General features: G+C 39.2%; 1 protein-coding gene across 1 annotated transcript in view; it reads left to right on the top strand.

Annotated features, from left to right (window-relative positions):
* Positions 1–27395, top strand: part of LOC126248409 (uncharacterized) — a 410584-nt gene that overhangs the window by 329201 nt on the left and 53988 nt on the right. Inside the window, exons 15-17 of the mRNA XM_049949365.1 lie at positions 9550–9734; positions 18445–18589; positions 18868–19067. Coding sequence (XP_049805322.1) covers positions 9550–9734; positions 18445–18589; positions 18868–19067 — 530 coding nt within the window. The remainder of the gene's footprint in view (positions 1–9549; positions 9735–18444; positions 18590–18867; positions 19068–27395) is intronic.

Below are 27395 nucleotides of genomic sequence, written 5' to 3'. Positions count from 1 at the left end.
TATCTTGCCCTCTAGTCTAGTCTTTCCTCCTCTCTATTCACTACTCCCGCCCCATCCCCCACTCCTAAACCGAGCGAGGAGTGCAGTGGCTAGTGGCTAGAACACTAGACTCGCATTCGGAAGGACGGTGGTTCAATCCCACACCATCTATCCCGGAAGCCGGGGAGGTGGAGAGGGAGTGGTGGATGAGGGTTGAGGCGGAGAGAGGGAGGGGGTTGTGGTGGAGAGGGAGGGGGTTGTGGTGGAGAGGGAGGGGGTTGTGGTGGAGAGGGAGGGGGGGTGGGGGTTGCGGCAGAGGGTGGGTGGTTCAATCCCACACCATCTATCCCGGAAGCCGGGGAGGTGGAGAGGGAGTGGTGGATGAGGGTTGAGGCGGAGAGAGGGAGGGGGTTGTGGTGGAGAGGGAGGGGGTTGTGGTGGAGAGGGAGGGGGTTGTGGTGGAGAGGGAGAGGGGGTGGGGGTTGCGGCAGAGGGTGGGTGGTTCAATCCCACACCATCTATCCCGGAAGCCGGGGAGGTGGAGAGGGAATGGTGGATGAGGGTTGAGGCGGAGAGAGGGAGGGGGTTGTGGTGGAGAGGGAGAGGGGGTGGGGGTTGCGGCAGAGGGTGGGTGGGGGTTGTGGTGGAGGGGGAGGGGATTGAGGGAGAGGGGTTGGGGGTTGTGGCGGTGAGGGGGAGGGAGGTGAGGTGGAGAGTGAGAGGAGGAGGTAGAGGTGTGGCAGAGAGTGAGAGGGGGAGCTGGGTGTGAGTTAGGTTGTTTGGCGGAGGAGACCAGACAGCGAGGTCATCGGATTATAGGAGTACAGGGAAGGAAGTCGGCCATGCCCTTTCAAAGGAACCATCCTGGTATTTGCCTGGAGCGATTTAGGGAATTTACGAAAAACCTAAATCAGGATGACCAGGCACGGGATTGAACCGTCATCCTCCCGAATGCGAGTCCAGTGTGCTAGCCACTGCACCACCTCACTTTGTGTATAACGTGTAATTCCAATAAAGTTCTTGGAAGTTTGTCTAAAGTGAGATTCAGCTTAAAGATACAGATTAAGAGGTACAGCAAAGCAGAAAATATGACAAGTACTCTGCCACACAGCAGCAATACCCAGTTGCTGTTTGTGTACTGGTTAGTTTTTACGTTTTCACTGTGCCTGTTAATACAAACCATTATATAAAATCTACATCTACATCTACATCCATACTCCGCCAGCCACCCGCCAGTGTGTGGCGGAGATGTACTTGGAGTACCTCTATCGGTCCTCCCTTCTATTCCAGTCTCGTATTGTTCGTGGAAAGAAAGATTGTCGGTATTCCTCTGCATGGGCTTTAATCTGTCTGATTTTATCCTCATGGTCTCTTCGTGAGATATACGTAGGAGGGAGCAATATACTGCTTGACTCCTGTTTGAAGGTATGTTCTCGAAACTTCAACAAAAGCCCGTACCGAGCTACTGAGCATCTCTCCTGCAGAGTCTTCCACTGGAGTTTATCTATCATCTCCCACGCTTTCGCAGTTACTAAATGATCCTGTAACGAAGTGCACTGCTCTCCGAGGGATCTTCTCTATCTCTTCTATCAACCTTATCTAGTACGGATCCCACACTGGTGAGCAATATTCAAGCAGTGGGCGAACAAGTGTACTGTAACCTACTTCCTTTGCTTTTGGATTGCATTTCCTTAGGATTATTCCAATGAATCTGTCTAGTATCTGCTTTACCGACGATCAACTTTATGTGATCATTCCATTTTAAATCACTCCTAAGGCCTACTTCCAGATAATTTATGGAATTAACTGCTTCCAGTTGCTGACCTGCTATATTGTAGATAAATGATAAAGAATCTTTCCATGTATTCACAGCCCATTACACTTGTCTATATTGAGATTCAATTGCCATTCCCTGCACCATGCGTCAATTCGTTGCAGATCCTCCTGCATTTCTGTACAATTTTCCATTGTTACAACCTCTCGATATACTACAGCATCATCCACAAAAAAGCCTCAGTGAACTTCCGATGTTATCCATAAGGTCATTTATGAATATTGTGAATAGCAACAGTCCTGAAACACTCCTTTGCGGCACACATGAAATCACTCTTACTGCGGAAGACTTCTCTCCATTGAGAATGACATGCTGCGTTCTGTTATCCAGGAACTCTTCAGTTCAATCACACAATTGGTCTGATAGTCCATATGCTCTTACTTTGTTCATTAAACAACTGTGGGGAACTGTATCAAATGCCTTGCGGAAGTCAATAGTGCGAGCTGGGTTTCATACGATCGTCTTTTTCGAAACCCGTGGTGATTCCTGCAGAGTAGATTTCTATTCTCCAGAAAGGTCGTTATCGTCGAACATAATACGTGTTCCAAAATTCTACAACTGATAGACATTAGAGATATAGATCTATAGTTCTGCACATCTGTTCAACATCCATTCTTGAAAACGGGGGTGATCTGTGCCCTTTTCCAATCCTTTGGAATGCTACGCTCATCTAGAGACCTACGGTACACCGCTGCAAGAAGGGGGACCAAGTTCCTTCTCGTACTCTGTGTAAAATCGAACTGGTATCCCATCAGTTCCAGCGGCCTTTCCTCTTTCGAGCGATTTTAATTGTTCTCGTATCCCTCTGTCATCTATTTTGATATCTACCATTTTGTCATCCGTGCAACAATCAGATTAGATTAGATTAGATTAATACTTGTTCCATAGATCATGAATACGACACTTCGTAATGATGTGGAACGTGTCGGTTAATAAAAGATGTCTGTAAAAGATATTACATTACACAAAATATTGCATGACACTAATGTTTAAGTTTCTCTTTATTTTTTTTTCTCCCCCCCCCCCCTTAATTTATATCTAAAAATTCAGCCAATGAGTAGAAGGAGTTGTCATCTAGAAATTCTTTTAACTTATTTTTAAATGTTAGTTGGCTATCTGTTAGGCTTTTGATGCTGTTTGGTAGGTGACCAAAGACTTTTGTGGCAGCATAATTTACCCCTTTCTGTGCCAAAGTCAGATTTAACCCTGCATAGTGAAGATCATCCTTTCTCCTGGTGTTATAGCTATGCACACTGCTATTACTTTTGAACTGGGTTGGATTATTAACAACAAATTTCATAAGTGAATTTATATAGTGTGAGGATCCCTAGATCCTTAAATAGATGTCTGCAGGATGACCATGGGTGGGCTCCAGCAATTATTCTGATTACACATTTTTGAGCAATGAATACTTTTCTACTCAACGATGAATTACCCCAGAATATGATGCCATACGAAAGCAGTGAATGAAAGTAGGCATAGTAAGCTAATTTACTGAGATTCTTATCACCAAAATTTGCAATAACCCTAATAGCATATGTAGCTGAGGTCAGACGTTTCAGCAGACCATCAATGTGTTGGTTCCAGTTTAACCTCTCATCAATGGACACAACTAAAAATTTTGAAAATTCTACCTTAGCTACAGACTTCTGTTCATAGTCTATATTTATTACTGGAGTTGTGTCATTTACTGTACGGAACTGTATATACTGTCTTTTATCAAAATTTAAAGAAAGTCCGTTTGCTGAGAACCATTTAATAATTTTTTGAAAGACATCATTTACAATTACATCTCTTAGTTCTTGGTTTTTGGATGTTATTACTATACTTGTATCATCAGCAAAAAGAACTGACTTTGCATCTTCATCAATGTGGAATGGTAAGTCATTAATGTATATCAAGAACAGTAAAGGACCTAAGACCGAACCCTGTGGGACCCTGTACTTGATAGCCCCCCAGTTTGAGGAATCAGCTGTTGTTTTAACATTACATGACCCACTTATTTCACCTTTCTGCATTCTTCCAGTTAAGTATGAATTAAACCATTTGAGCACTGCCCCCCTCAAGCAATGATGATTCAGCTTATCTAAAAGAATTCCATGATTTACACAATCAAAGGCCTTTGAGAGATCACAAAAAATACCAATGGGTGATGTCCGGTTATTCAGGGCATTTAATATTTGATCAGTGAAAGCGTATATAGCATTTTCTGTTGAAAAGCCTTTCTGAAAACCAAACTGACATTTTGTTAGTACTTTATTTTTACAAATATGGGAGGCTACTCTTGAATACATTAATTTCTCAAAAATTTTTGATAGAGCTGTCAGAAGAGAGATTGGGCGGTAGTTGTTGACATCCGACATATCCCCCTTTTTATGCAATGGTTTTACAATGGCATATTTCAGTCTATCGGGGAAAACACCCTGCTCCAAAGAGCTATTACATATGTGGCTGAGAATCCTACTTATCTGTGGGGAACAAGCTTTAAGTACCTTGCTAGAAATGCCATCAATTCCGTAAGAGCTTTTACTTTTCATTGAGTTTATTATTTTACTGATTTCAGAGGGAGATGTTGGTGGAATTACAGTTGTTTCAAACGGCACAGGTATGGCCTCTTCTATTGGTCGCCTTGCCTCTTCTAGTGAAGATGTATATCCTATTTTCTCCAAAACATTTAAAAAATGATTATTGAAAATATTTTCAATTTCTGATTGTTTGTTAGTACACTTGTCATTCAGTTTTATGGCACTAAAGTCTTCCTGTGCTCTTGGTTGCCCTGTTTCCCTTTCAATAATATTCCAAATTGCTTTAATTTTATTATCAGAGTTACTGATCTCAGACATGATACACATGCTTCTGGACTTTTTAATAAATTTTCTTAGTACCGCACAATAGTTTTTATAATACTGAACAATTTCGAGGTCAGTACTCCCTCTTGCTGTTAGATACAGTTCTCTTTTACGGTTGCAAGATATTCTTATTCCTTTAGTTAGCCAAGGTTTTTTATGTTTTCTTGGAATTATGACTATTTTCTTGGGAAAACAATTTTCAAATACCCTTAAAAATGTTTCGTGAAATAAGTTATATTTCAAGTTTACATTGGGTTCCTTATACACTTCATCCCACTCTAGCTGCTGTAGGCTTTCCCTAAAGTTTGCAATATTTATATAGTTAATTGAACACACTGCTTTGAAAGTCTGATTTGATATACTGCATGGAGCTATGTCATGTACTGTAACTAGCTGTGCACCATGATCTGAAAGACCATTCTCAACAGGATAAGCATTTATGTCCTTAAACTTATCTTGGTCTATAAAAAAGTTATCTATCAATTTACTGCTGTTCTTTGTTATCCAAGTAGGAAAATCAATGACGGAGCTCAAATTGAAAGAACTGAGTAATACTACAAGGTCATTCTTCCTATTACACTCTTTCAGGGAATCAACATTGAAATCCCCACAAATGATAATTTGCTTCCCCCTGTGTGACAGATAGCACAACAAAGCATCCAAGTTTTCTAGAAATAGCTGGAAATTCCCTGAGGGGGACCTATACACTGTTACAATTATGAAAGTGCCATCATTTAGTTTAACTTCAGTGGCACATGCTTCCATATGTTGCTCTACACAAAATGTTTTTTAGTTTCTAAATTTTTTACACTGTGGAAGCTTTTGACCTATATGGCAACTCCTCCTCTCATCATATTATCTCTACTTACATGTGCAGCTAATTTGTACCCATTGATGCTAACCTTATGCATATCAGTGACAATGTGATGCTCAGATAGGCATAGTACATCTATTACATTCTCAGTTTCTATATCTTCTAAACAAAGCAGAAGCTCATCAATTTTATTCTTCAATCCCCCAATATTTTGATGAAATATACTAACATTATTTTTCACTTTACTTTTGTGAGTATCTACACTCCTGGAAATGGAAAAAAGAACACATTGACACCGGTGTGTCAGACCCACCATACTTGCTCCGGACACTGTGAGAGGGCTGTACAAGCAATGATCACACGCACGGCACAGCGGACACACCAGGAACCGCGGTGTTGGCCGTCGAATGGCGCTAGCTGCGCAGCATTTGTGCACTGCCGCCGTCAGTGTCAGCCAGTTTGCCGTGGCATACGGAGCTCCATCGCAGTCTTTAACACTGGTAGCATGCCGCGACAGCGTGGACGTGAACCGTATGTGCAGTTGACGGACTTTGAGCGAGGGCGTATAGTGGGCATGCGGGAGGCCGGGTGGACGTACCGCCGAATTGCTCAACACGTGGGGCGTGAGGTCTCCACAGTACATCGATGTTGTCGCCAGTGGTCGGCGGAAGGTGCACGTGCCCGTCGACCTGGGACCGGACCGCAGCGACGCACGGATGCACGCCAAGACCGTAGGATCCTACGCAGTGCCGTAGGGGACCGCACCGCCACTTCCCAGCAAATTAGGGACACTGTTGCTCCTGGGGTATCGGCAAGGACCATTCGCAACCGTCTCCATGAAGCTGGGCTACGGTCCCGCACACCGTTAGGCCGTCTTCCGCTCACGCCCCAACATCGTGCAGCCCGTCTCCAGTGGTGTCGCGACAGGCGTGAATGGAGGGACGAATGGAGACGTGTCGTCTTCAGCGATGAGAGTCGCTTCTGCCTTGATGCCAATGATGGTCGTATGCGTGTTTGGCGCCGTGCAGGTGAGCGCCACAATCAGGACTGCATACGACCGTGGCACACAGGGCCAACACCCGGCATCATGGTGTGGGGAGCGATCTCCTACACTGGCCGTACACCACTGGTGATCGTCGAGGGGACACTGAATAGTGCACGGTACATTCAAACCGCCATCGAACCCATCGTTCTACCATTCCTAGACCGGCAAGGGAACTTGCTGTTCCAACAGGACAATGCACGTCCGCATGTATCCCGTGCCACCCAACGTGCTCTAGAAGGTGTAAGTCAACTACCCTGGCCAGCAAGATCTCCGGATCTGTCCCCCATTGAGCATGTTTGGGACTGGATGAAGCGTCGTCTCACGCGGTCTGCACGTCCAGCACGAACGCTGGTCCAACTGAGGCGCCAGGTGGAAATGGCATGGCAAGCCGTTCCACAGGACTACATCCAGCATCTCTACGATCGTCTCCATGGGAGAATAGCAGCCTGCATTGCTGCGAAAGGTGGATATACACTGTACTAGTGCCGACATTGTGCGTGCTCTGTTGCCTGTGTCTATGTGCCTGTGGTTCTGTCAGTGTGATCATGTGATGTATCTGACCCCAGGAATGTGTCAATAAAGTTTCCCCTTCCTGGGACAATGAATTCACGGTGTTCTTATTTCAATTTCCAGGAGTGTAGATAAAGAACTACTGTGCAGTCTTCCTCTATGAAACAGCTTTGGAAAAAGACATTTAGTATTTTGGCCTTTAGTCTGTCATCCTCTGTTTCAGTACCATTTTGGTGACTGAGTGTCTGGACATTTTGTTTTGATCCACCTACCGCTTTGACATAAGACCAAAATTTCTTAGGATTTTCTGCCAAGTCTAATTTTGGAATAGTCTACCAAATGCACACATTAAAATCTTGAATATGGCTGAGGCAGCATCTGTAATGTACTCTTTGTGTAGGAAAATGTGAAAGAAAACCAGCCAAATCATTTGCAGTAGTACAAGGTTTATGAAAACTACTTCACCTACGTTTCAGTATCTTAAAAAAACATTCACAAGTTGCATTTGTGAAGCACTTTCTCATAACAGTCAGTGTGATATTTTGTGGTTTTATTATTATAGAAGTGAATTTTATCTCCTTTTGTGCTTTATATTGTGTACCTCTTCAACATTGTGTAACCACCATTAATCATTGATCCTTCTAAAGATGATGTTTTTAGGGATGTCTAAATGTAGATCAAGGAGTTTTTGATAAATCTTGTACTATTGCAACTCATTTGTCTGTTTTTTCACTGTTTCCTACCCAAGGAAAAGCCCACATGGAATTCCACTTTGTAAAAAAGCATTTTGTTTGTAGTAAGAAAATAAAATGTTTTGCACAAATAAGAAGTCCAAGAATGGCATTGTGTTATCTTTTCTGTTTGTATGGGTATTTTGATCAACAAACTTGTAATGCAAAAGCTTCAGTTTTCTTTACTATCCAACCTAGCTGAGACCAGACTACAGCCATATTAAGGACAATCATCCTTGAGGGTCTCATGTCAGCTCCAGCAGATATTTACGACCAAAGAAAAATGGGTTAATTTGTTGTGGCAATGAAAGAAAACTTATGAGTATATATTTAAGAATGTTAGTCTGTCTGTCTGTCTCTGCCCGTGGTGCTTTAAATGAGATGTTACAGAACAGATTTTAGAATCCACATGAATGGAATACATACTCTGTTGTGAATAGTAAATAAACGTTGATCTTTAGTGAAAAAGGGTAGTATCAATGGGTAGGATTGTGCATGTGACCTCTCTGATCACTTGCATTGTTTGTAGTAATAAAATGATGTGCAATATTTGTGTTCAGTACTGTATTTCTTATCGACATACACAAGATTTTAAGCCTGAGAACTAGTAATTACATTTAGATATTTCATTTTTAATTATGTAATTTAGAGTAAGAAAAAGTAGAACTGTCGAAATAAATGTAGTAACAGGAACACAACAGTTATTTATGGTTTTGGAATTTTAGTGAGCAGCATTCAGGGGCAGATTAATGAAGTTTTGTGGGAGGGGGCAGTTGTCTAGAATAGAAAGAAGACCCAGGGGCCTCTCCTTGAAAGTTGAGGAAAATAGACTTCAAAAACTACCGCTTTAAGCTGTTTTGATGCTTTAAAATACCAAACAATTGCAAAAATGTGTGTTATTTTCAACAAAAGGTTTTAATTTTCTTGAAATGTGTAGTATTTGCAACCTTTTTCTGAGTAACCTCTTTCATATAATTTTTAACACACAGCAACAAGCTCATAAGCCTTTTGTTAACACAAAGTTGATAAGCAAATGAAAAGCAAATAAACTGAAATTATAATAAAATACTTTTCAAACTGTAGTTCTTAATTTGTTGACAGTTATATTTTTGCCAGTTTTGTTCATAAATGTATATATTTATATTTTGAAAATTATAATTGTAAAGCATGCTGCTGTGGCAGATTTGAAAGCCCTGTTAATATTTGGCACTCACAATTCAAACAGAGGGGGGCACAAGTCACTGGGACAGGCAGTACATTTTCTCAGGCACACAAAGTAAGATGGCTTGAGAAATACTGAATTAACTAAATCCACGACTCTGCATTCATGTGCTTAACTTTGGCGCAGATTACAAAAATTTGTAATGTAGTTTCAACTCACAGAGGAGGCGATCACCCTCTCCACCACCACCACCACCACCACCACCACCACCACCACCACCACCCTCACCCTCTTTTAATCCGTCCTTGGCAGCACTTAATGCAGGTGTGGCAGAAATAAGCTCCTACATTTTTAAAAGCAATAAAATAAGTTTAAACAAGGAACACACAATTATCGTATTTGTTGAAAGTATAGACAACAAAACTGAGATGGCTCACCTGACCAGCCCATGGTGTTAACTGAAAATGATAATGACAATACCACAGGTAAGCAGATGCATATCCCACCACACTACCCACTGCAGTTATGAGAGTTACTTCTACCACCTTTCTATAGCAGTACATTTTTATTTTATTTGGTTTAAATTTTCTAAACATATTATTCTATTTTTATTTATTTATTTCAGATCTGACGCTGACGAAACTGCCTTTTGTACCTATACCAGTACCAGTTCCAATATATGTCCCATGCCCAATGCATATGTTTACTTCACTTTTTCCAGTACCTATGCCATTCCCACTTCCTATTCCAGTTCCAACCATAATACCCACTACAAAAAACACATTGGAGGAATTAATAACTGAGATAAAGGTAAGCTCAAATATGTACTGTGTGTTGTGAATATTAGTAATGGTAATTATTAACTGTGTTAATTTAAGTTGTTCATAGTATGTTCCTTACAGTAGCACATTACTTAGAGCAACATTTAGTATACCTCAAACCGTACTAACATTTTACAGATGTCATATAAGTAATGGGCTCACTGAGGAAATTTTTGACGATTATGAAGCTGTTAATATGGCAGCTTTGGCATTATTTTCATGTAGATTAGTTTAATCTTTGGATCATCAGTGGTGTGATGAATGTTGGTATTGTGGAAATGTTACTTGAAACTATCAGATACCTGAATTGGCACTTGCACATTATTGTTTTTGTATAGTAATACTTGAAATTTGTAACTAACTATGGTAGCCATGTGGGAGGATTGCAGTCAGTGATCAGCATTTTTCATAACTCCCCACCTTCTGAGACAACAGATGGAAAAAAAAGTTTGTGAAAATATGAGGACTGGCTTTAATGTGGAACACATTTGGACAGCTGCAGGCCTGAAGGATTTTTGGTGTCAAGTATTCACTGCCCTCAGTCAACATTTCCATGGTACCATATACTTTGATACTGAAAACTACAATTATTGGAAAGTTGTCTGCTTGCAGTCAGTGGTGTCATAATAGTCTCAAAAAGTTTAATAGTTGAAGCAAGTGATTTTTGTTACTGATAGTTCATCAGATGCGTGAAAAAATTAAAAGATTACTGGGGAGGATTGTTTCCATAAACGGAATTGTGAGGCTGTGTACATATTACCCGTAATAACAGAAGGGGAAAGAAGAGTTGTCTGATTCCTTCTTATAAAAGTCTGACTGCACAATTGTAACAGCTGGATCTGTTGTGTAAGATACATCATTGATAATACACTGCACTGTTCACAGTGATGAGGACTCAAATCCTGACCTATTATGCTGATTGATCTTTTGTAGGATTTCCCAAAATTGCTGTAACTGAAAAAACCTCAAGATACTGCACATACAGACACATATCCTTTTCTTATGCCATTGCTACACCATTAAAACTGAGATATTATTTATTCAACATCTAAAAGGGAGAATTAACATTTCACTGTAAATAATGTATGTATGTATAAATCTGTAGAGTTGGAAATTTGTGAATTGTTTGGTAGCTAAGTGTGGAAGGATGATAAATGTCCTAGAGCATTATAAATTGTTATGCATCATATTTACCAACCAATGCAGAAGCCTCTTTCAGTGAAGGCAAAGCAAAGCAAAGCAAGTTTTTTGCAGCTTGACAATAAAGTTACATTCAGTGGAAAATTCTGGTTGGAATAGCAGCAATTGTGTGAGAAAAGATAAAACACCCGTGCTGTGTACAGTACATATTCAGCTTCATGTTTGTGTGCAGTGCAGTGCAGTGTAATGCCCAGAGCTTTCTCTAGATAATGTGCAGCTATCCATACCAGTATCTGTATGCCATAAAGTTCATCTAGATAAGTGGTAGTCAACTTTCTTATACCTAGTTAGTGTTAGTAGCAAAATTATCTAAATGCCCACCAGTTCCGCAGTAATGGTGATTTATAAACAAGGGAAATAACATTATTTCATAAAATTTATAAAACAGAGTTAAAGCAAGAGCATTTATATTACCAAACAAATATCCCAGAACCCGAAACTAGATGCTGGCTGCCTATCTAACAGCTTCTAGGGGCAACAAAATTGATTTTCAAATTTTTTCCTTCATTATTGAACAAATTTAAATCTTTAAAATGCTTTCATAATCTCTTCATTAAGTGTTATTTTGTTTTAATACAATAAGAGAAATATTGCAGTTAAAAACTGTGTGTTTGTCTTGAGGTAGCGTAACTGACAGTGTGCAAATACCTGGACTTAATTCATCCAATGTTTGTGAATGAGAACATTTAGCAACTGCCAACAAAATTTACACATAATTTAAAATCTTAATCAAACTTTTGCTCACTGACACTTCCACAGAATTATGAAAGGATAAAAGTTTATAGCTTACTACTTTTTCACTGTAATGTGGTAACACTTCAGCATCAGACACAACATTCTAATATATTACTTCTTCACTGCTGATTCTATTCACAACACTGTTTACAGACCTTACCCACATATAACACTGAATGTATTTGCAAAATTATATCATTGTATGATGCACATTTCAGGAAATATGACTTCATAAAGTTTGAGATGAGTAAGAAATTTGTTTATGCTTAAAATGGAGTACGAATTACCCAGACCATATTCATCCTGTTTTTCACAATGGAGCACTTAGTGACTTCCAACATGCTTTAAGCATAATTTCAAACCTGTCCTAAACTTCTTTATCATTTTTGTACATGCTTAATGTCAGATACTTAACACATTAACTCATTTCTAAAGTAAGCATATGTTTAAAAAAAATTTTATACATGGGAGTTCGATTCTTTAAAGACTTGTGGTTTTCATGCTGTAATAATAATTACTTAACAAATACTTTGTCCTATATTCAAGAACTCTGGCAGGATAAATTTTCAGAAAACAATTTACTGTTGTTAAATCTCTCTCTTTATTTGTACTTTGCTTACATAGAAGCATGAAATCTGATGAATTTGAATTTAGGTAATTAAATTATTAAAGAGATACCTGAGGCTGGTGCTGGAAAATTAATATTGGCTATTGGCTCAGTTTTTTAAAAGGAAGGAACAAACGTCTCCTCTTTCAGAAATATTCAGGCAGTTTCCTTCTTTGGTCATAATGTGGCTAATAGCACCAAAGCCAGATTCCACAACAATGAGGCAGGCATTTTTTTTTATTTTTCCAAAAGTTTTCATATCTACCACAATAGAATTGATGTTTACTTTCTTCATCGTCTTCTTAACAAGTTGTATCAGCCTCTTCATCAGTGTTTGTGGTAAAAGGATTTTCCATCCAGTCTTGCACCTTCAGTTTTAAAATATGTTCAAATTGCTTTTCTGTGTCCTGTTTAACTGCATTGAGGTGGCTACTAAATATATCAATATCCTTTGGAGTTGTATCATTTTCTATAGATGATAATTTATGAAATTGATAGAACTCTCTCTTCAATGGATGATAATGAAGTTTGTCAATAAATGCACTATTTTGGTAGCCTGTAAGAGATTTATTAGCTCCAAGAAGCTGCAAATTGACACTGTTAAATGTCTTGAAAATATCTGCCAAATAAAATGCATCATTCTCTATTGTTTTCAAATGTTGATGCAGATTGGTTTCATTATTCTGCTCAAAAATTGTTGACACTGTCATATAATGTTACAAAATTATTCAAAAATGTTCCGTTTGACAGCCATCGAACTTCTGTGTGCAAAAGTAATCTAATAAAATATTCAGTGCTGTCTTGTTAAAACTGTCTAAACATTCTATCATATTTCGAATTGTATTTAATCCTTTTACAGCTGAGTTGTTATATTTCACAGTGAATGGTAACTTGCTGTTAGATGTTTTCCTCCAAGGTCTGTGCACTATGCAACGAGTGAATAAATTATTTGATACTACTTCCTTCAAATAAACAAAAAATACATGATAGCAATGTACCATTGATGGTGCTCTACCAGTAGCACGTCTTTATATTACTCAAAGGAATATTGTTCTTTATATTGTATGATTCCACAGCATTAGATGTCGACAATCCTTTTGTTTTTGTAATGAGATATATTGTGGATAATATTACTTCTCATAGTGAATTCTTTTCATCAAAATAATGTACATATGCCATCAATAAAGCATTATTATCTGCAGTGGTAGAGTCATACATCTGCATGGGAAATTAAGAGTTCTGAAGAATACTTAAAAGTTATTTTTCCCCAACATTAGCTGCCATTGCTATTTCTTGTGGGCAACATTTTTAAAATTTTAAGTGTTCACTGATCAGCCAAAACATTATGAGCATTGCTCACTGTGATGTTAGCTGCCACCTGGTGGCATTGAGGGCGCATGATATTGGGGTTGGGGGATGGGGGGGAAGTATGTAAATGGAGTATACACAGACGGGAGCTCACCTTAGCGAACATGTCTGCGAGTGGTGAAATCCATTGAGATATGCAACTTTGTCAGACAGCATGTTGTTATTACTCAGAGCCTGTGAACAAGATCTCAAAAATGGTGAAGCTTGTTGAATGTTCACTTACTGCTGTCATGAGCATGTACAGAAAGAGGTAGATGTACAGTGAAACTACCACTACGTGATAAATGGTTGGACATCCAGGACTCTTCACAAAACATGTGGTTTGGAGGTGTGTCTGCTCTGTCTGTAAAGTAGGATAGATGATGATCTGTGGCATCTCTGCTGAAAGAACACAATGCTGGTGCACACACAAGTGTTTTGGAGCACATTGTTCATCATACATTGTTGAACATGAGGCTCCGCAGAAGACCACCCCTGTGTGTTCACATGTTGACCCAAAATCATCATCAGTTAAGATTGCAGTCAGCAGGGACCATTGAGATTTGACCATCAATCAATGGAAATGTGTTGCCTCTTCGAGTGAATCCCATTTTTTGCTATGGTAGGTCAATGGTCACCTCCACAAACACCATCATCAATGTAAACACTGGCTTGAAACATGCAGCACATTATGGATGCAGGCTGGTGGAAGCAGTATTATGCTATAGGAGACATTCTCCTGCACTGACATGGCACCTGTGGTAGTAATTGAAGACACACTCACAGCTGTGAATCACCTACATCCCTTCATGCTTGATGTCTTCCCTGATGGAAATGTCATCTTTCAGTAGTATAATTTTGTGTGTCTTGGAGCCAGAACCATGCTAGAGTGGTTTCAGGAGCATTATAGTGAATGCACATTGATGTCTCTGTGACCGAATATTCCTAATTTAAATCCTGTGAAACCTATCTGGTCACTGTCGGCTGCCATCACTGTGTACGCAAATCAGTGACCCGTTATTTACACGAATTACGTGACCTGTGTGTGGACATCTAATGCCACATGCCTCCGAGACAAACCTACTGACAAACTGTTGGATGCAAAATCAGTGATGTGTTTTGTTCCAAAGATGGACAGACAAGCTATTAAGCAGGTGATGATGTGGCTCATCAGTGATACTGATGCATCACTGTCAAGATACCTGTAAGTTCTTATAGAGAGAGTATTCTTACAGTTTCTCTAATATTATAACTTTTACTACTTTTTTAAATTAATTGAGAAATGCAATGAGCCACAATTAATCCATTGTTGTTTCTTAAATGATGCAATAATTGTTGAATGATGTTGAAGTTTTTTATATATTTCTTGAAAATATTCAGTGGGCTTGTCCGTATCATTTGAACACTTTGTAGAAAGATATTCTCGCAAGCAGCTGGGTTTCATTGCCTCACTGGATAATGTTTCATTGTACAATAAACTCATTATTTAAAACAGAGTCTATGAAACCCACCTCAATAGCCGCAAATGTATTCCTTTTTTTGAGACATGGGCTCACAATACTTCACAGTATTTTATTTGAAGCTGCAGGCACATGTTCACTCTCACAAATCTAACTTCATACTGTGCCTTATATAGTCATCTGCTCATGCTTCTCATGCATTGTTTTGGTGGGGCAGTGCTGGATTTTCTTTTACAACTGGGTACTTTGGGAGAGATGCATGAGCTATTCTGAGATAATGCTTCCCCCCTCACCCTCGGTCACACTAAAGTGCCATGGGTGATACACATAGTACTTTTTTGTGAAATTTAAATTATCATTGGGAATTTTGTGAAAACCCAATGAAAATGGTTTTGAAACCCTTACTGCCTACTGCCCATCATGAAAGCTGGAATGCTCACTAGTGGGACGTAAGGACCAGGTTGACTACCACTGGTCTAGATAGAGGCCACTGTGTAATTCTTTGCATACATGTAGGAAATTCCACAGCATTTCCTGCTATTGTCAATGATGCTCATTTTGTGGAAATTGTCTACATATTACAGTGTGTTTACAGGTGCCGTTTTTCCAAACATCTTCCCTGTAACTTTTAAAATGATGCATTGTTTGCATAAATAGTGTTAGCTTTAAGATTTGATGAGTTAACAATATTCCTTTCAAACGAATGTATGGGTAAATTATCCCTTGAATACATACGAACATTATTTAAATTATAGCTCTACGACATTTTGGATCCTGTATTTCATGTGATTTGGCAGCTACAATCTTTGCATGCATCTTTTTATGTTTTGTTACATAGAATGTGCATGAAGAATATTATAAATAAAAGTAGTTTTTTGATAGGTGTAGAAGAAATTCTATCATTGTAGCAATTTAAGACCCCCTCCAAAAACACACACATCTGCAGCTCATGGTCTAGTGGCTAGCGTTGCTGCCTCTGGATCACAGGTTCTAGGGTTCGGTTCCTGGCCGGATTGAGGATTTTTCTCTGCCTGGGGACTGAGTGTTTGTTTTGTCCTCATCATTTCATCATGATTCGTGAAAGTGGCTAGATTGGTCTGTGTAAAGATTGGGACTTTGTACGGGCACTGATGACCACGCAGTCGAGCACCCCACAAACCAATCATCATCAGCAGCAGCAGCAGCACCACCACCACCACCACTAACACAGAAATGATTTAATGTAACTTAGAAAAATCTCAACAATTATGGATGCTACGCTATGTGAACACCACATGGCAACAAATCCAAGGTGACAGTTCACATACAAAGAGCCTATGATAAAACATGCTATATTTAAAGGTATGGAATTACACTAAACTGTTAAATATTAGGGTACATACGTTCCTGTTAATTTCAGATGTAACATACATGAATATAATTTTTAACAACCATGCTCTTTAGCCAAAAATGTAAATGTTTTGGAGAAGTGTATCTGCAAAGTGTCTGAAAAAGTTATGGCTGCAGTGGGAACTATCAGGTGTTTATGGCATTATTCCATATTATTCTCAACCATTTGATAGAATCGTACATTGCTCATATTCTACCAATAGTATTAGCATTAAAAAACCAGATAAGAAATAACCAGTGTGCCTGTAAACGTCATAGTGTGCCCTTGAAAAGTGTGGGAGGTGTTGGCTAAAAGGGATATATGTGCTTTGGTTTCCCCACCCCTACCATCCCGAACAAACGTACATCTGAGGCCTGCCTGGAATGGACAAGGAAATTTCACATATATGTTTCTTGGTTCATTGTCTGCTGGGACCTTTACCAAATCAACTTCTGAAAGCCCATCAGTTTTAAATTAATCCAGTCCAAAGATATGCGGGTCATCTATAGTGATTACCATTAGCTGCAGCAACATGTATGTAGTGGCCATGTACCAGATGATTAAGGTCAGAATTCGATCAGTACAGTGGAGGATTTGATGAAACTAACTGCTAGTTACTCACTGCTGAAATTAGTGACCCGTTGCTTCAGTGTCATGTTGATAAATGACTTACTGATTCTCAATAGTGAGACTGAGCCACAGCCACCTTCTGTGGGTACTCCCATTGTGCGCTTTGTGTATGTTACATCCAGTTTTTATTTATTTTAGTTAATTTTTATTTAGTTGGAAATCTGTTGGTAACATATTTGTCATAACTTTAACAGAACTTATTTTAAGATAATGAAACAGAATAAGGCACTATGAAATTAATTATGGAAAAATATTTTAAAGAATGATTGTGTAAGACAATATGTTATACGGTTGTCTACATGTAGGTGAGTACATCCTGAAGTGAAGCAAACTGAATGGGAATAATGACATAAGTGTTGGAGCTCAATGCCTCAATCTGTGTAATATGACATGGTTGTTTCTTGAAATTAAATAAAAGATAATTCACATGCACTACCTTAATCTGCTGATCATAGTACAATCTCAGTCTCCAGCTGTGAAAACAGCTTTTTTGGCAAGTGAAGGACTTCTGAAGTTTATCAAGTCAAAAGTAATCTTTGCAACAGTTTGTACCCATGGTTTTAGGTGCTGAGAGATGGTAATATACCTGTGGCAAAATCATTTTAGTCCTCTTGATCACTGTTAAATACCATGAATGTAAAAAGAGCTGAACATGGGAATAGGGCAACAGTTCACATTGCAGTATAAGTTAAAGACACACACACACACACACACAAACTGTTGTAACATTTGCTGTTGTAGTAGTCACTCACATTAATCTCAAGTTTCAGGAGGGCCTGTTTTATTATAGAATGAAATTAACTGAACTCCAGTGAAAATCAGGTAACAGTGGTACTGGGTTCCAAAATACCCATTGCCAGATTAGTTGTAACCTGCCAAAACTGACACACATTTTTTGGAAAGACCAGGATGGAATAACAACAATATGAGATGATAGATTGCTACTCAACTCATAAAGGAGGTGTTGAGATGCAGAAGACAATGAAACACAACACTAGAAAAGTTCAGCTTCAGACTTAGTCAGAAGTAGAAAACTTAACTTTCATGAGGGAAAGCCCCAACGTTCCCTATTGCTTTTCTGGCACCATGTCTTTTCATATTACAGGGAGGATTGTAATAAGCCCACTGTCAAGTATGTTATTAATTCAAAAAAGTGGTAAGCTATTTATTGTTAGTTAAGAAAGTTAGGAATCTATCATAGTAGTTGTACTGATAACAAATATATCCTTCAGAATTTGTTTTATGATAGGTGTAGATACTTTTATATCACAGGCCATGCTTTAATGTCTACAATTTCACCAAGAATACCCACAAAAATAACTGATTGTTTGTTTTTTATCTTTTAATTCAGAATATCAGAGAAAAGCTACCAGAAAATCCTGCTGAAGCTGAATTACTGACAATGGCTGAAATGGTTGCCAATGAAGAAACAGAAGGCCAACCAGAACCAGGTGGTAAAGACCACAGTGATGATGATGTTACTGAAATTGCAAAAGGTAGGCAAAACATCCTCTTTATGTGTGCTGTTCTAGAGTGTACTGTTATTAGCATGCTTGGTTTTTCATGTCAAGCTGTAGACTTAATCCAAGCTATTTATTTTTATGCCATGCATTTTTACTTGCATGCATGGCATAAATTCCAGAAACTTTTGTTCATTTATTTCTGCCTGTGGATCCATTTTACAGTAATAACAAAATTTTCTCGCAGTCAGATACATAATTCTGAAAAATATGTTCTTTTTGGAAATATTATGATTAAAAATATGAAATTTTAGGAGATGAGACAGCTGCTGTTCCAACGGAGGAATCTAATCAAGTAGCAGAAAAAGAAGGTGAAGGTTCAGAAAAAAAACAAATCGCCGAAAAACGGACTCGTAAATCATCAGTAACAGTACCTGAGCCTGGTGAATTTTTAGCACCCTTGCCAGTGAAGTCAGGGGTTCGAGGAAAACCTGATGCCCATCTGATGCTAAAGGTAACTCACTGCTCTTCCCTTCATTCTTCATTGTTGACTGCTGAAATTAAGAGTATAGGGAACCAAATTACAGAAATAAACAATAACATAGTAACTAATTAGCAGAAGCAGAAAATGCAATAAGTTAACAATGGAAAATTTATCTCCATAAATAAACTATATTTAACTCCATGTAGAAAATATTTGTAATACCACAGTAGAAACAAGCACAAAGGTCTATAAATGGTACCAGAGATTCTTTCCTTCAGAGAAAGTGAGACTAACTAGGGACTGAGTAGGAAAACCACTCAGGAACTCAGGTCAAAGGGAACACTGTAGAATAAGGTGCAAGTGGAAAAGGAAAGGTTTAAGAAAAAAAAAGAAGACCAACCAGAAAATTATGAACAGAAAGAAAAACACAACAAAAATAATTATCAGGAAGAGGACTAGTGGAACGAGATAGAGACAACAACGAGAACAACAGAGAAAAGCAGCAGAGCAACCACACCAGGACAAATAAAAACCACAGTGGATGAAACACCCTTAAGAAAGAAAAATAAAGTCAAATATAAACAATATAATGCCTGTCTAACAAGCTTGGTTTTGATGTTCTTTCGACCAAAAGGTCCTTGGGAAACTAAAAAGCTAGCAGTGGGCATATTCACAAGCCAAAATTCACACAGTGAGTCACAAAATTTTCTCTTAAGTGTTCTGGCTATTTTTGTAAATCCTCTTTAACTGTCTCATTTCTTACAAACTGTTTGCGTTGTTTTTCCAGATGAGCACTCTTTTCCTCTTAAAGCCTCATTTTACATTTATTTGGGTTACAGATAACGTTTGAACCTGAAGTGCCACACTTAACAGTTGTTTTTGTTCCCTGCACTGATTACACACCATAGTTGTCTATATGGGACCATTGATGTCATCTGTGAAACTTGCCAGGCAATTCTGTATGTTACACCAAACACACCTTTACATAGGATAAGGCCAACTAGGAATAAAACAGTGTGGAAAAGCATCATCAGGGTAGCTTACGTGTGGGGTTTTTTTTTTTTTTTTTTAAGTTGCTCCCCCTTGATATCATGTTCAGAGCGTGTATAGCTGTTATTTTACCATCTATAATCAGATGTATGATCTGAAGTTTTCCTGCAGCAATTTTATTATTAAAGCCAACTATGAACTATTGTGCAAAGATGTAAATAAAACAAGGCTACCATTGCTGTCATTCAGTGTGAGACAGCTGTGATAGATCATATAACCTCTGCAGCTATTACTATAGTGTACCCTTCTTGACATAGATATAGTATACTTGGCATCTGTATAGTATAGGGAAGTGAGGAAAGAAAAACCTCAACATTCACAAATGAACATGAGGGATTCATTCATAAAGCTTGTTGATGAAGAGGCAAAGAAATTGCCATTTAATAATCATTTTCTACTAAGTTTTGAGTATGAAGAACATTAAAAAAATTTAAGAAGATTTAAGTATAAAATATTGGAAAAATTAATAATGGACCTTTCAGAGAGGTAAATGGTTGGGGAATAAAACATAGTTAAATTTGTTACATCATTTGAAGAGATGTGAAATACTGTACTGTAGCAAGGAAAGCTGAGTAAGCATGCACACAAGTGTGCGTGCGCGCGCACCCACACACAAGTGTGCGTGAGTGTGCGCGTGCGCCCGCACACAAGTGTGCGTGAGTGTGCGCGTGCGCCCGCACACAAGTGTGCGTGATTGTGTGCGCGCACACGCACACAAGAGTGCGCGCGCGCGCACACACACTCACGCACACTTGTGTGCGGGCGCGCGCGCGCGCACACTCACGCACACTTGTGTGCATGCTTACTCAGCTTTCCTTGCTACAGTACAGTATTTCACATCTCTTCAAATGATGCACACGCACACAAGAGTGCGCGCGCGTGCACACGCACAGTTGTGTGCGGGCGCGCGCGCACGCACACTTGTGTGTGGGTGCGCGCGCACGCACACTTGTGTGTGGGTGCGCGCGCACGCACACTTGTGTGGGGGTGCGCGCGCACGCACAGTTGTGTGCGGGCGCGCGCGCACGCACAGTTGTGTGCGGGCGCGCGCGCACGCACAGTTGTGTGCGGGCGCGCGCGCACGCACAGTTGTGTGCGGGCGCGCGCGCACGCACAGTTGTGTGCGGGTGCGCGCGCACGCACACTTGTGTGCATGCTTACTCAGCTTTCCTTGCTACAGTACAGTATTTCACATCTGTTCAAATGTGTACAGGGTACTTTCTAGTAGAATTAGATAATACAAAACTTAAGACCTCTAGCATGTACCGGCAGAATTACATCAAATTAAGAAAAACTTAATATTAGAACCAATTCCTGTTTTCCTGCAGCAGTTGCCTTAATGATCCTCAAAGTTGTCAACTATCCCACACTCAGGAAAACAATCCATAGATTGTAATTAAATCACTGATATGACAAAACTATAAATTTTCACACTTGGGACAAGATTTGCTTCAACAGTTAGGATATCCTATAAGAAATTTTTGACAGCTAGCTTCGTGTCACAGCAACTATGAGTAACATAAAACATACCATGGGCTATCTTTGATTGGACTGTGGGCAGAAACTGGGAGGTAGACCTGTGGTTTAGGGGTAGCGTCTTTGACAAATAATCAAAATGTCCTGAGTCCAAGGTTCGAACCTCACCACTACTTAAATTTTGAATAAAAATCATCAGCAATGACAGCCAAAGACTTCCAGTATAAGAAGTCACACTCGTTCAGTCAATGGCTTTGTCAAAGAGAATGGAGGAGTGGACAGAGGTTCACAACACTCCCTAGCCCTTGAGTTGGGAAACTGGCACTGAAAGGTAGAAGAATCAGCAATGATCAATGGCATGAGGATGCAGAAGGTAATGGAAACAACTTTGCATCCATCGGACATGTGGCAAAAGATTTTGTGCTAGACCTGTTCGGATCTCCAGGAGGGAACTGCCAATGAGGAGGTGACCATGAGAAAAATATTAAATAATCAACAAATGGGTAATGTTCTACAAATCTAGGTATGGAATCTCAGAAATATGAATGTGATAGGGTAGCAAGAAAGTTTGAAAAGGGAAATGCTAAGGCTCAGTCTAGATATAATTAGGGTCAGTGAAGTGAAAGGGAAAGAACACAAGGATTTCTGGACAGACAAGTATAGGATAATAGATACAGCAGCGAGATTCATTAGGAATAGGAAGAATGGGCAGAGAGTGAGTTACTGTGAATAGTTCAATGATTGGGTTGTTCTTATCAGAATTGACAGCAAACCAGTACTGGCAACAATAGTTCAGGTACAGATGCCAATGTCACAAGCAAAAGATGGAGAGAGAGAGAGGGGGAAGTATGAGGACAGTGAATGGATAATTCAGTACATAAAGGGATATAAAAATCTAATAGTCATGTGGGATTGGAATGTGGTTGTAGGGGAGGAGTAGAAGAAAGAGTTACGGGAGAATATGGACTTGGTAGTAGGAATGAGAGAGGAGCAAGAATAATTGAGTTTTGCAATAAATTTCAGATAGTTATAGCGAATACTCTGTTCAAGAATGAATAGAGGTAGGTGTATACTTGGAAAAGGCCAAAAATATGGGAAAATTCTAGTAAGATTACACCGTGGTCGGGCATAGATTCCAAAATCAGATATTTGATTGTAAGGCATACCCAAGAGCAGATACAGACTCTGATCACAAGTTAGTAATGATGAAGAGTAGGCTGATGTTTAAAGAGACTAGTCAGGAAGAATCAGTGTGCAAAGAAGTGTGAGACGCAGAAGTTCTAAGGAATGATGAGATACACTTGAAGTTCTCTGAGGCTACAGATACTGCAATAATTAATAGGTCAGTCAGTAGTTCAGCTGAAGAGGAATGGATAGTTCTAAAAAGGGCAGTTGCAGAAGTTGGAGAGAAAACCATAGGCAAGGGAAAATCGGGAATACAGAAATGCAAGTCACTTAGAAACGAAATCAATGGGAAGTGCAGGGAAGCTAAGGCAAAATGGCTACATGAAAAATGTGAAGAACTTGAAAAAGAAATGATTGTCAGGAGGATTGATTCAGCTTGCAGAGAAGTCAAAACAACCTTTGGTGAAATTAAAATCAATGGCTGTAACATTAAGAGTACAATGGAAATTCCACTGTTAAATGCAGAGGAGAGAGATCAGGTAGATGGACAGTGTGTATTGAAGGCCTCTGGGAGGAAGAGGACTTGACTGATGGTGTGATGGGAAAGGAAATGGGAGTTGACAGGGAAGAGAGATGGGATCCACTATTGGAAGCAGAATTTATAAGTGCTTTGGACGATTTAAGATCAAATAAGGCAGAAGGTATAGATAACATTCCATTACAATTTCTAAAATCATTGGGGGAAGTGGCAACCAAATGACTATTCACATTGCTGTTTAGAATCTATGAGACTGGTGACATACAGTCAGACTTTTGGGAAAACATCATCCACACAGTTTTGAAGATAGCAAGATCCGACAGTTGTGGGATTGTCACACAATCAGCTTAACAGTTCATGCATCCAAGTTGCTGACAGGAATAATATACAGAAGAATGTAAAACAACATAGAGGATATCTTAGAAGATGATCAGTTTGGCTTTAGGAAAGGTAAAAGACACCAGAGAGGCAATTCTGACTTTGCAATTAATGGAAGAAACACAAGAAAGATCAAGACATTTCATAAAATTTGTCAATGTGGAAAAAAAATTCAACAGTTTCAAATGGTGCAACCTGTTCAAAATTCTGAGAAAAATAGGGATAAGTGAAAAGATAGTTAATATACAATATGTACAAGAACCATGAGGGAACAATAAGACTGGAAGACCAAGAAAGAAGTACTTGGATTAAAAAGAGTATAAGGCAGGGATATAGTTTTTCATTTCACCGCTACACTTCAGTTTATACGTCAAAGAAGCAATGATAGAAATAAAAAGAAAGGTTCAAGAGTGGGATTAAAATTCAAGGTGAAAGGATATCACTGACAAGATTCACTGATAACATTGCTATCCTCAGTGAAAATGAAGAAAACTTATGATCTGTGAATGGAATGAATGGTCTAATGCATGTCTATGTCTATGAACTGAGAGTACTCTGAAGAAAGATGAACGTAAAAGAAGCAGCAAAAAATGAGAACAGTGAGAAACAACATCAGAATTGAGGATCATGAAGCAAACAAAGTTCAGGAATTCTGCTGCCTTGGCAGTAAAATAACCCATGGTGGACACAGCAAGCAGGACACAAAAAGCAGACTAGCACTGGCAAGCAGTGCTTTCCTGGCCAGAAGTCTACTAGTATCAATAGTAGATCTTAATTTGTGGAGGAAATTTTTGAGAATGTTTTCAAGCACAGCATTGTATGGTAGTAGAACATGGACTGTGTGAAAACCAGAACAGAAGTGAAGCAAAGCATTTGAGATATGGTGCTACAGTTGATCGTTGAAAACTAGGGGGGCTTATAAGGTGAGGGATAAAGCAGTTCTCCGCCGAATTGCTAACGAAACAATATATGGAAAACACTGGCAAGAAGAAGGTACAGGATGATAGGATATCTGTTAAGACCTTAGGGAATAACTTCCATGGTACTAGAGGGAGTTGTAGAGGATAAAAACTGTAGAGGAAAACAGAGATTCAAATATATCCAGCAAATAATTGAGGATGTGGGCTGCAATTGCAACTCTTGAGATGGAAATGATGGCACAGGAGAGGAATCTGTGGCAGTCCGCATCAAACCAATCGTAAGACTAGAGAGAGAGAGAGAGAGTAATTTTTCCCACATTTTATTGATAGCCAGAATGGCAAAGGGAAAAGCGGATAATGGCATGAATTACCCTCCACTGCACACAGCAGTTCGTGGAGTATTTATGTTGATGGTAATCTGTATCTACTTGGAAGACTAACTGAAGTAGTCTGCTCTCTTAAAATCGTATAGGTTTAACTTGGTAGCCTACAATGAATACAACTGTTTGTAGTACAAAACGTACTTCTGAAATTGAGCTGAAAGTATCATTGCAGCCCAAGTTGTAGATCTTCCACTATCACTTTAGGATGATGGATGCAGAGGTGAACATCAGAAACCAAGAAAAATGGCAGGGCCATCAGATCGTGCACTGTTCATCTGTAGAGTGTATTGACATTACTAGTTCAGAATAAAGAAGTAATGAAAATTTGCTTGCCAAATGAAATGTAGAAGTTCACATTTTTATACAAGCAATTAGAACTGTAATTACTGGTACCTTAGAAACACAGTAATGAACATAACTTGTTTCAGAATAATGTAGGACAGTGTAGGAATAGTGGATCATAAGAGAATACTTTCAGTTCAGAATCTAAAATTTGAGTTTGGTTCTTCTGTGTACACCATCTGATCAAAAATATCATAAAACCCCTGCATAATATGGTATTAACTGCTAGATGTCAAGAGATGTGGACTCACCAGTATAAAAGGAGGTGGAGAGTATTGTGTTGGCAGTAGAGAAGCAGGCTGTGTTGCTCAGGAGAGCTCAGTGAATTTGAATGCAGAGCAGTTACTGGATGTCACCTCAGTAACATATCGATCAGGGATATTTCAACCCTTCTAAAGCTGCCCAAGCTGATTGTTGGTCATGTGGTTGAGAAATGGAAATGGGAAGGAAGAAGCACAGCTAAACAAAGACGAGACCTCATGTACTGCTGGGCATTGTATGCACTTCTGTGTGTGTGTGTGTGTGTGTGTGTGTGTGTGTGTGTGTTTGGGAGGAGGAGGGGGGGGGCAGGGGGACAAAAGAATCACTTGAAATCAGCATAAGGACTGGCCTGCCTAGAGTCCTGACCTGAACCCAGTGACACACCTTCAGGATGAGTTTGAATGTTGACTTTGCTCCAGACCCCAGCATCCAAACATCATTGACTCCTTTGGTTTCAGATCTGGAAGAACAATGGGCTGCTGTTCATCCACAGATATTCACACGCATAATTGAAAGGGCCCCGAGCAGAGTTTAGGCCATAATCAAGGTGAAGGGTGGACACATCCAATATTAATATCCATGAATGTGTATCCAAATGCTTTTGAACAGATACTGTTACTTCTTCTATATATTCCTTTCTTATGGGAACCAAATAAGGTGATGCAGTGACTCAGATTCAGGAGTACTAGGCTTAAATCCCCATCTGGCAATCCTGGGTTCATTAAATCACTTGAGACTAATGCTGAGATAAGTCTTTAAACAGGCCATAGCCATTCTTTAACCCCCCCCCCCCCCAAATTTGTCCTAGTCTTCCATGTCTAATGATCTTGATAATATTTAACAATTCTTTAAAAAATTGTTAATGGAGTTAAGTGTGCAGTTTGTGGGTTCATCTTACATAGTAAAAGTTAAGTGTCAAATGTTCAGATTACATCCTGCTTCTATCAGAACAGAAATTCTCATTTCTGTGCCACTGCAAGGAGAGATGTAAGTGCTGCAGCCATTACTTTGTTGTGTATGATGTGTGTTCAGTGGCTTAAGGAATGCTTAGAAAGTACACTAGAAATAGTTCCACAACATTAGGTTTATTGTCATCTGCTTGAGTGCCCTCCACATAGGATTTAGTTTGCACTATGTCATTAATGAAACAGTTTTATTCACAGGATCCTAGGTGACACCTCATATTTTTATCATACATTGTCACACTCCTTTTAGTGATAAATAAGTAAATCACACCGCAGAATTCCATTTAATAGACATTAGTGTAAGATAAATTAAAACAATCTGCTAAGAAAGAATTTTGCATCACCTGCTTATCTGTCACTGTGTGTTGTCTTGGACTCGAGGGAATGGCAAAAGAAATAATAAAACTTGTGGAACTAAGGAAATAACTTTCCTGTGAAATAAAAATTGAATAATAACTACAATAAGACACCCTATTTGAAACTATATATCTCTGAAAACAAAATCTGCCACTGGGTAGCATCCAATACTGTGTTACTCCACCTTTTGCATTGTAACATGCCTTGGTCTTCCTTGGAATCCTGTCCACAAAGTATTCCTTTATTGTCCACAAAGTATTTCTTTGATTTTTTTTTTTTTTTTTTTTTTTTCATTCTGCAAGAAGGTGATCGCAATTCAGGCACAGTGTGCCTGTTGGTAACAGTCCTCAGCTACAATTGTTGACTATAGGTGACCACTACAAGGAATATCTTCTGTGCTCTATGACACATGAAAACACATGATTGTGGATGAAAAGTTGTAGGTCATTGTTGTTTATGCCACTTAGACAACTTCCATTTAATAACAACTCTTCTTATATTAAAATAATAACACGCTCATGGTCTTAAACTTGATATGACCTCTTGAGGCATGTGGACAGACT

Source organism: Schistocerca nitens, chromosome 3 (assembly GCF_023898315.1).
Source record: "Schistocerca nitens isolate TAMUIC-IGC-003100 chromosome 3, iqSchNite1.1, whole genome shotgun sequence".
NCBI lineage: Eukaryota > Metazoa > Arthropoda > Insecta > Orthoptera > Acrididae > Schistocerca > Schistocerca nitens.
This window is presented reverse-complemented; position numbering and strand designations above follow the sequence as displayed.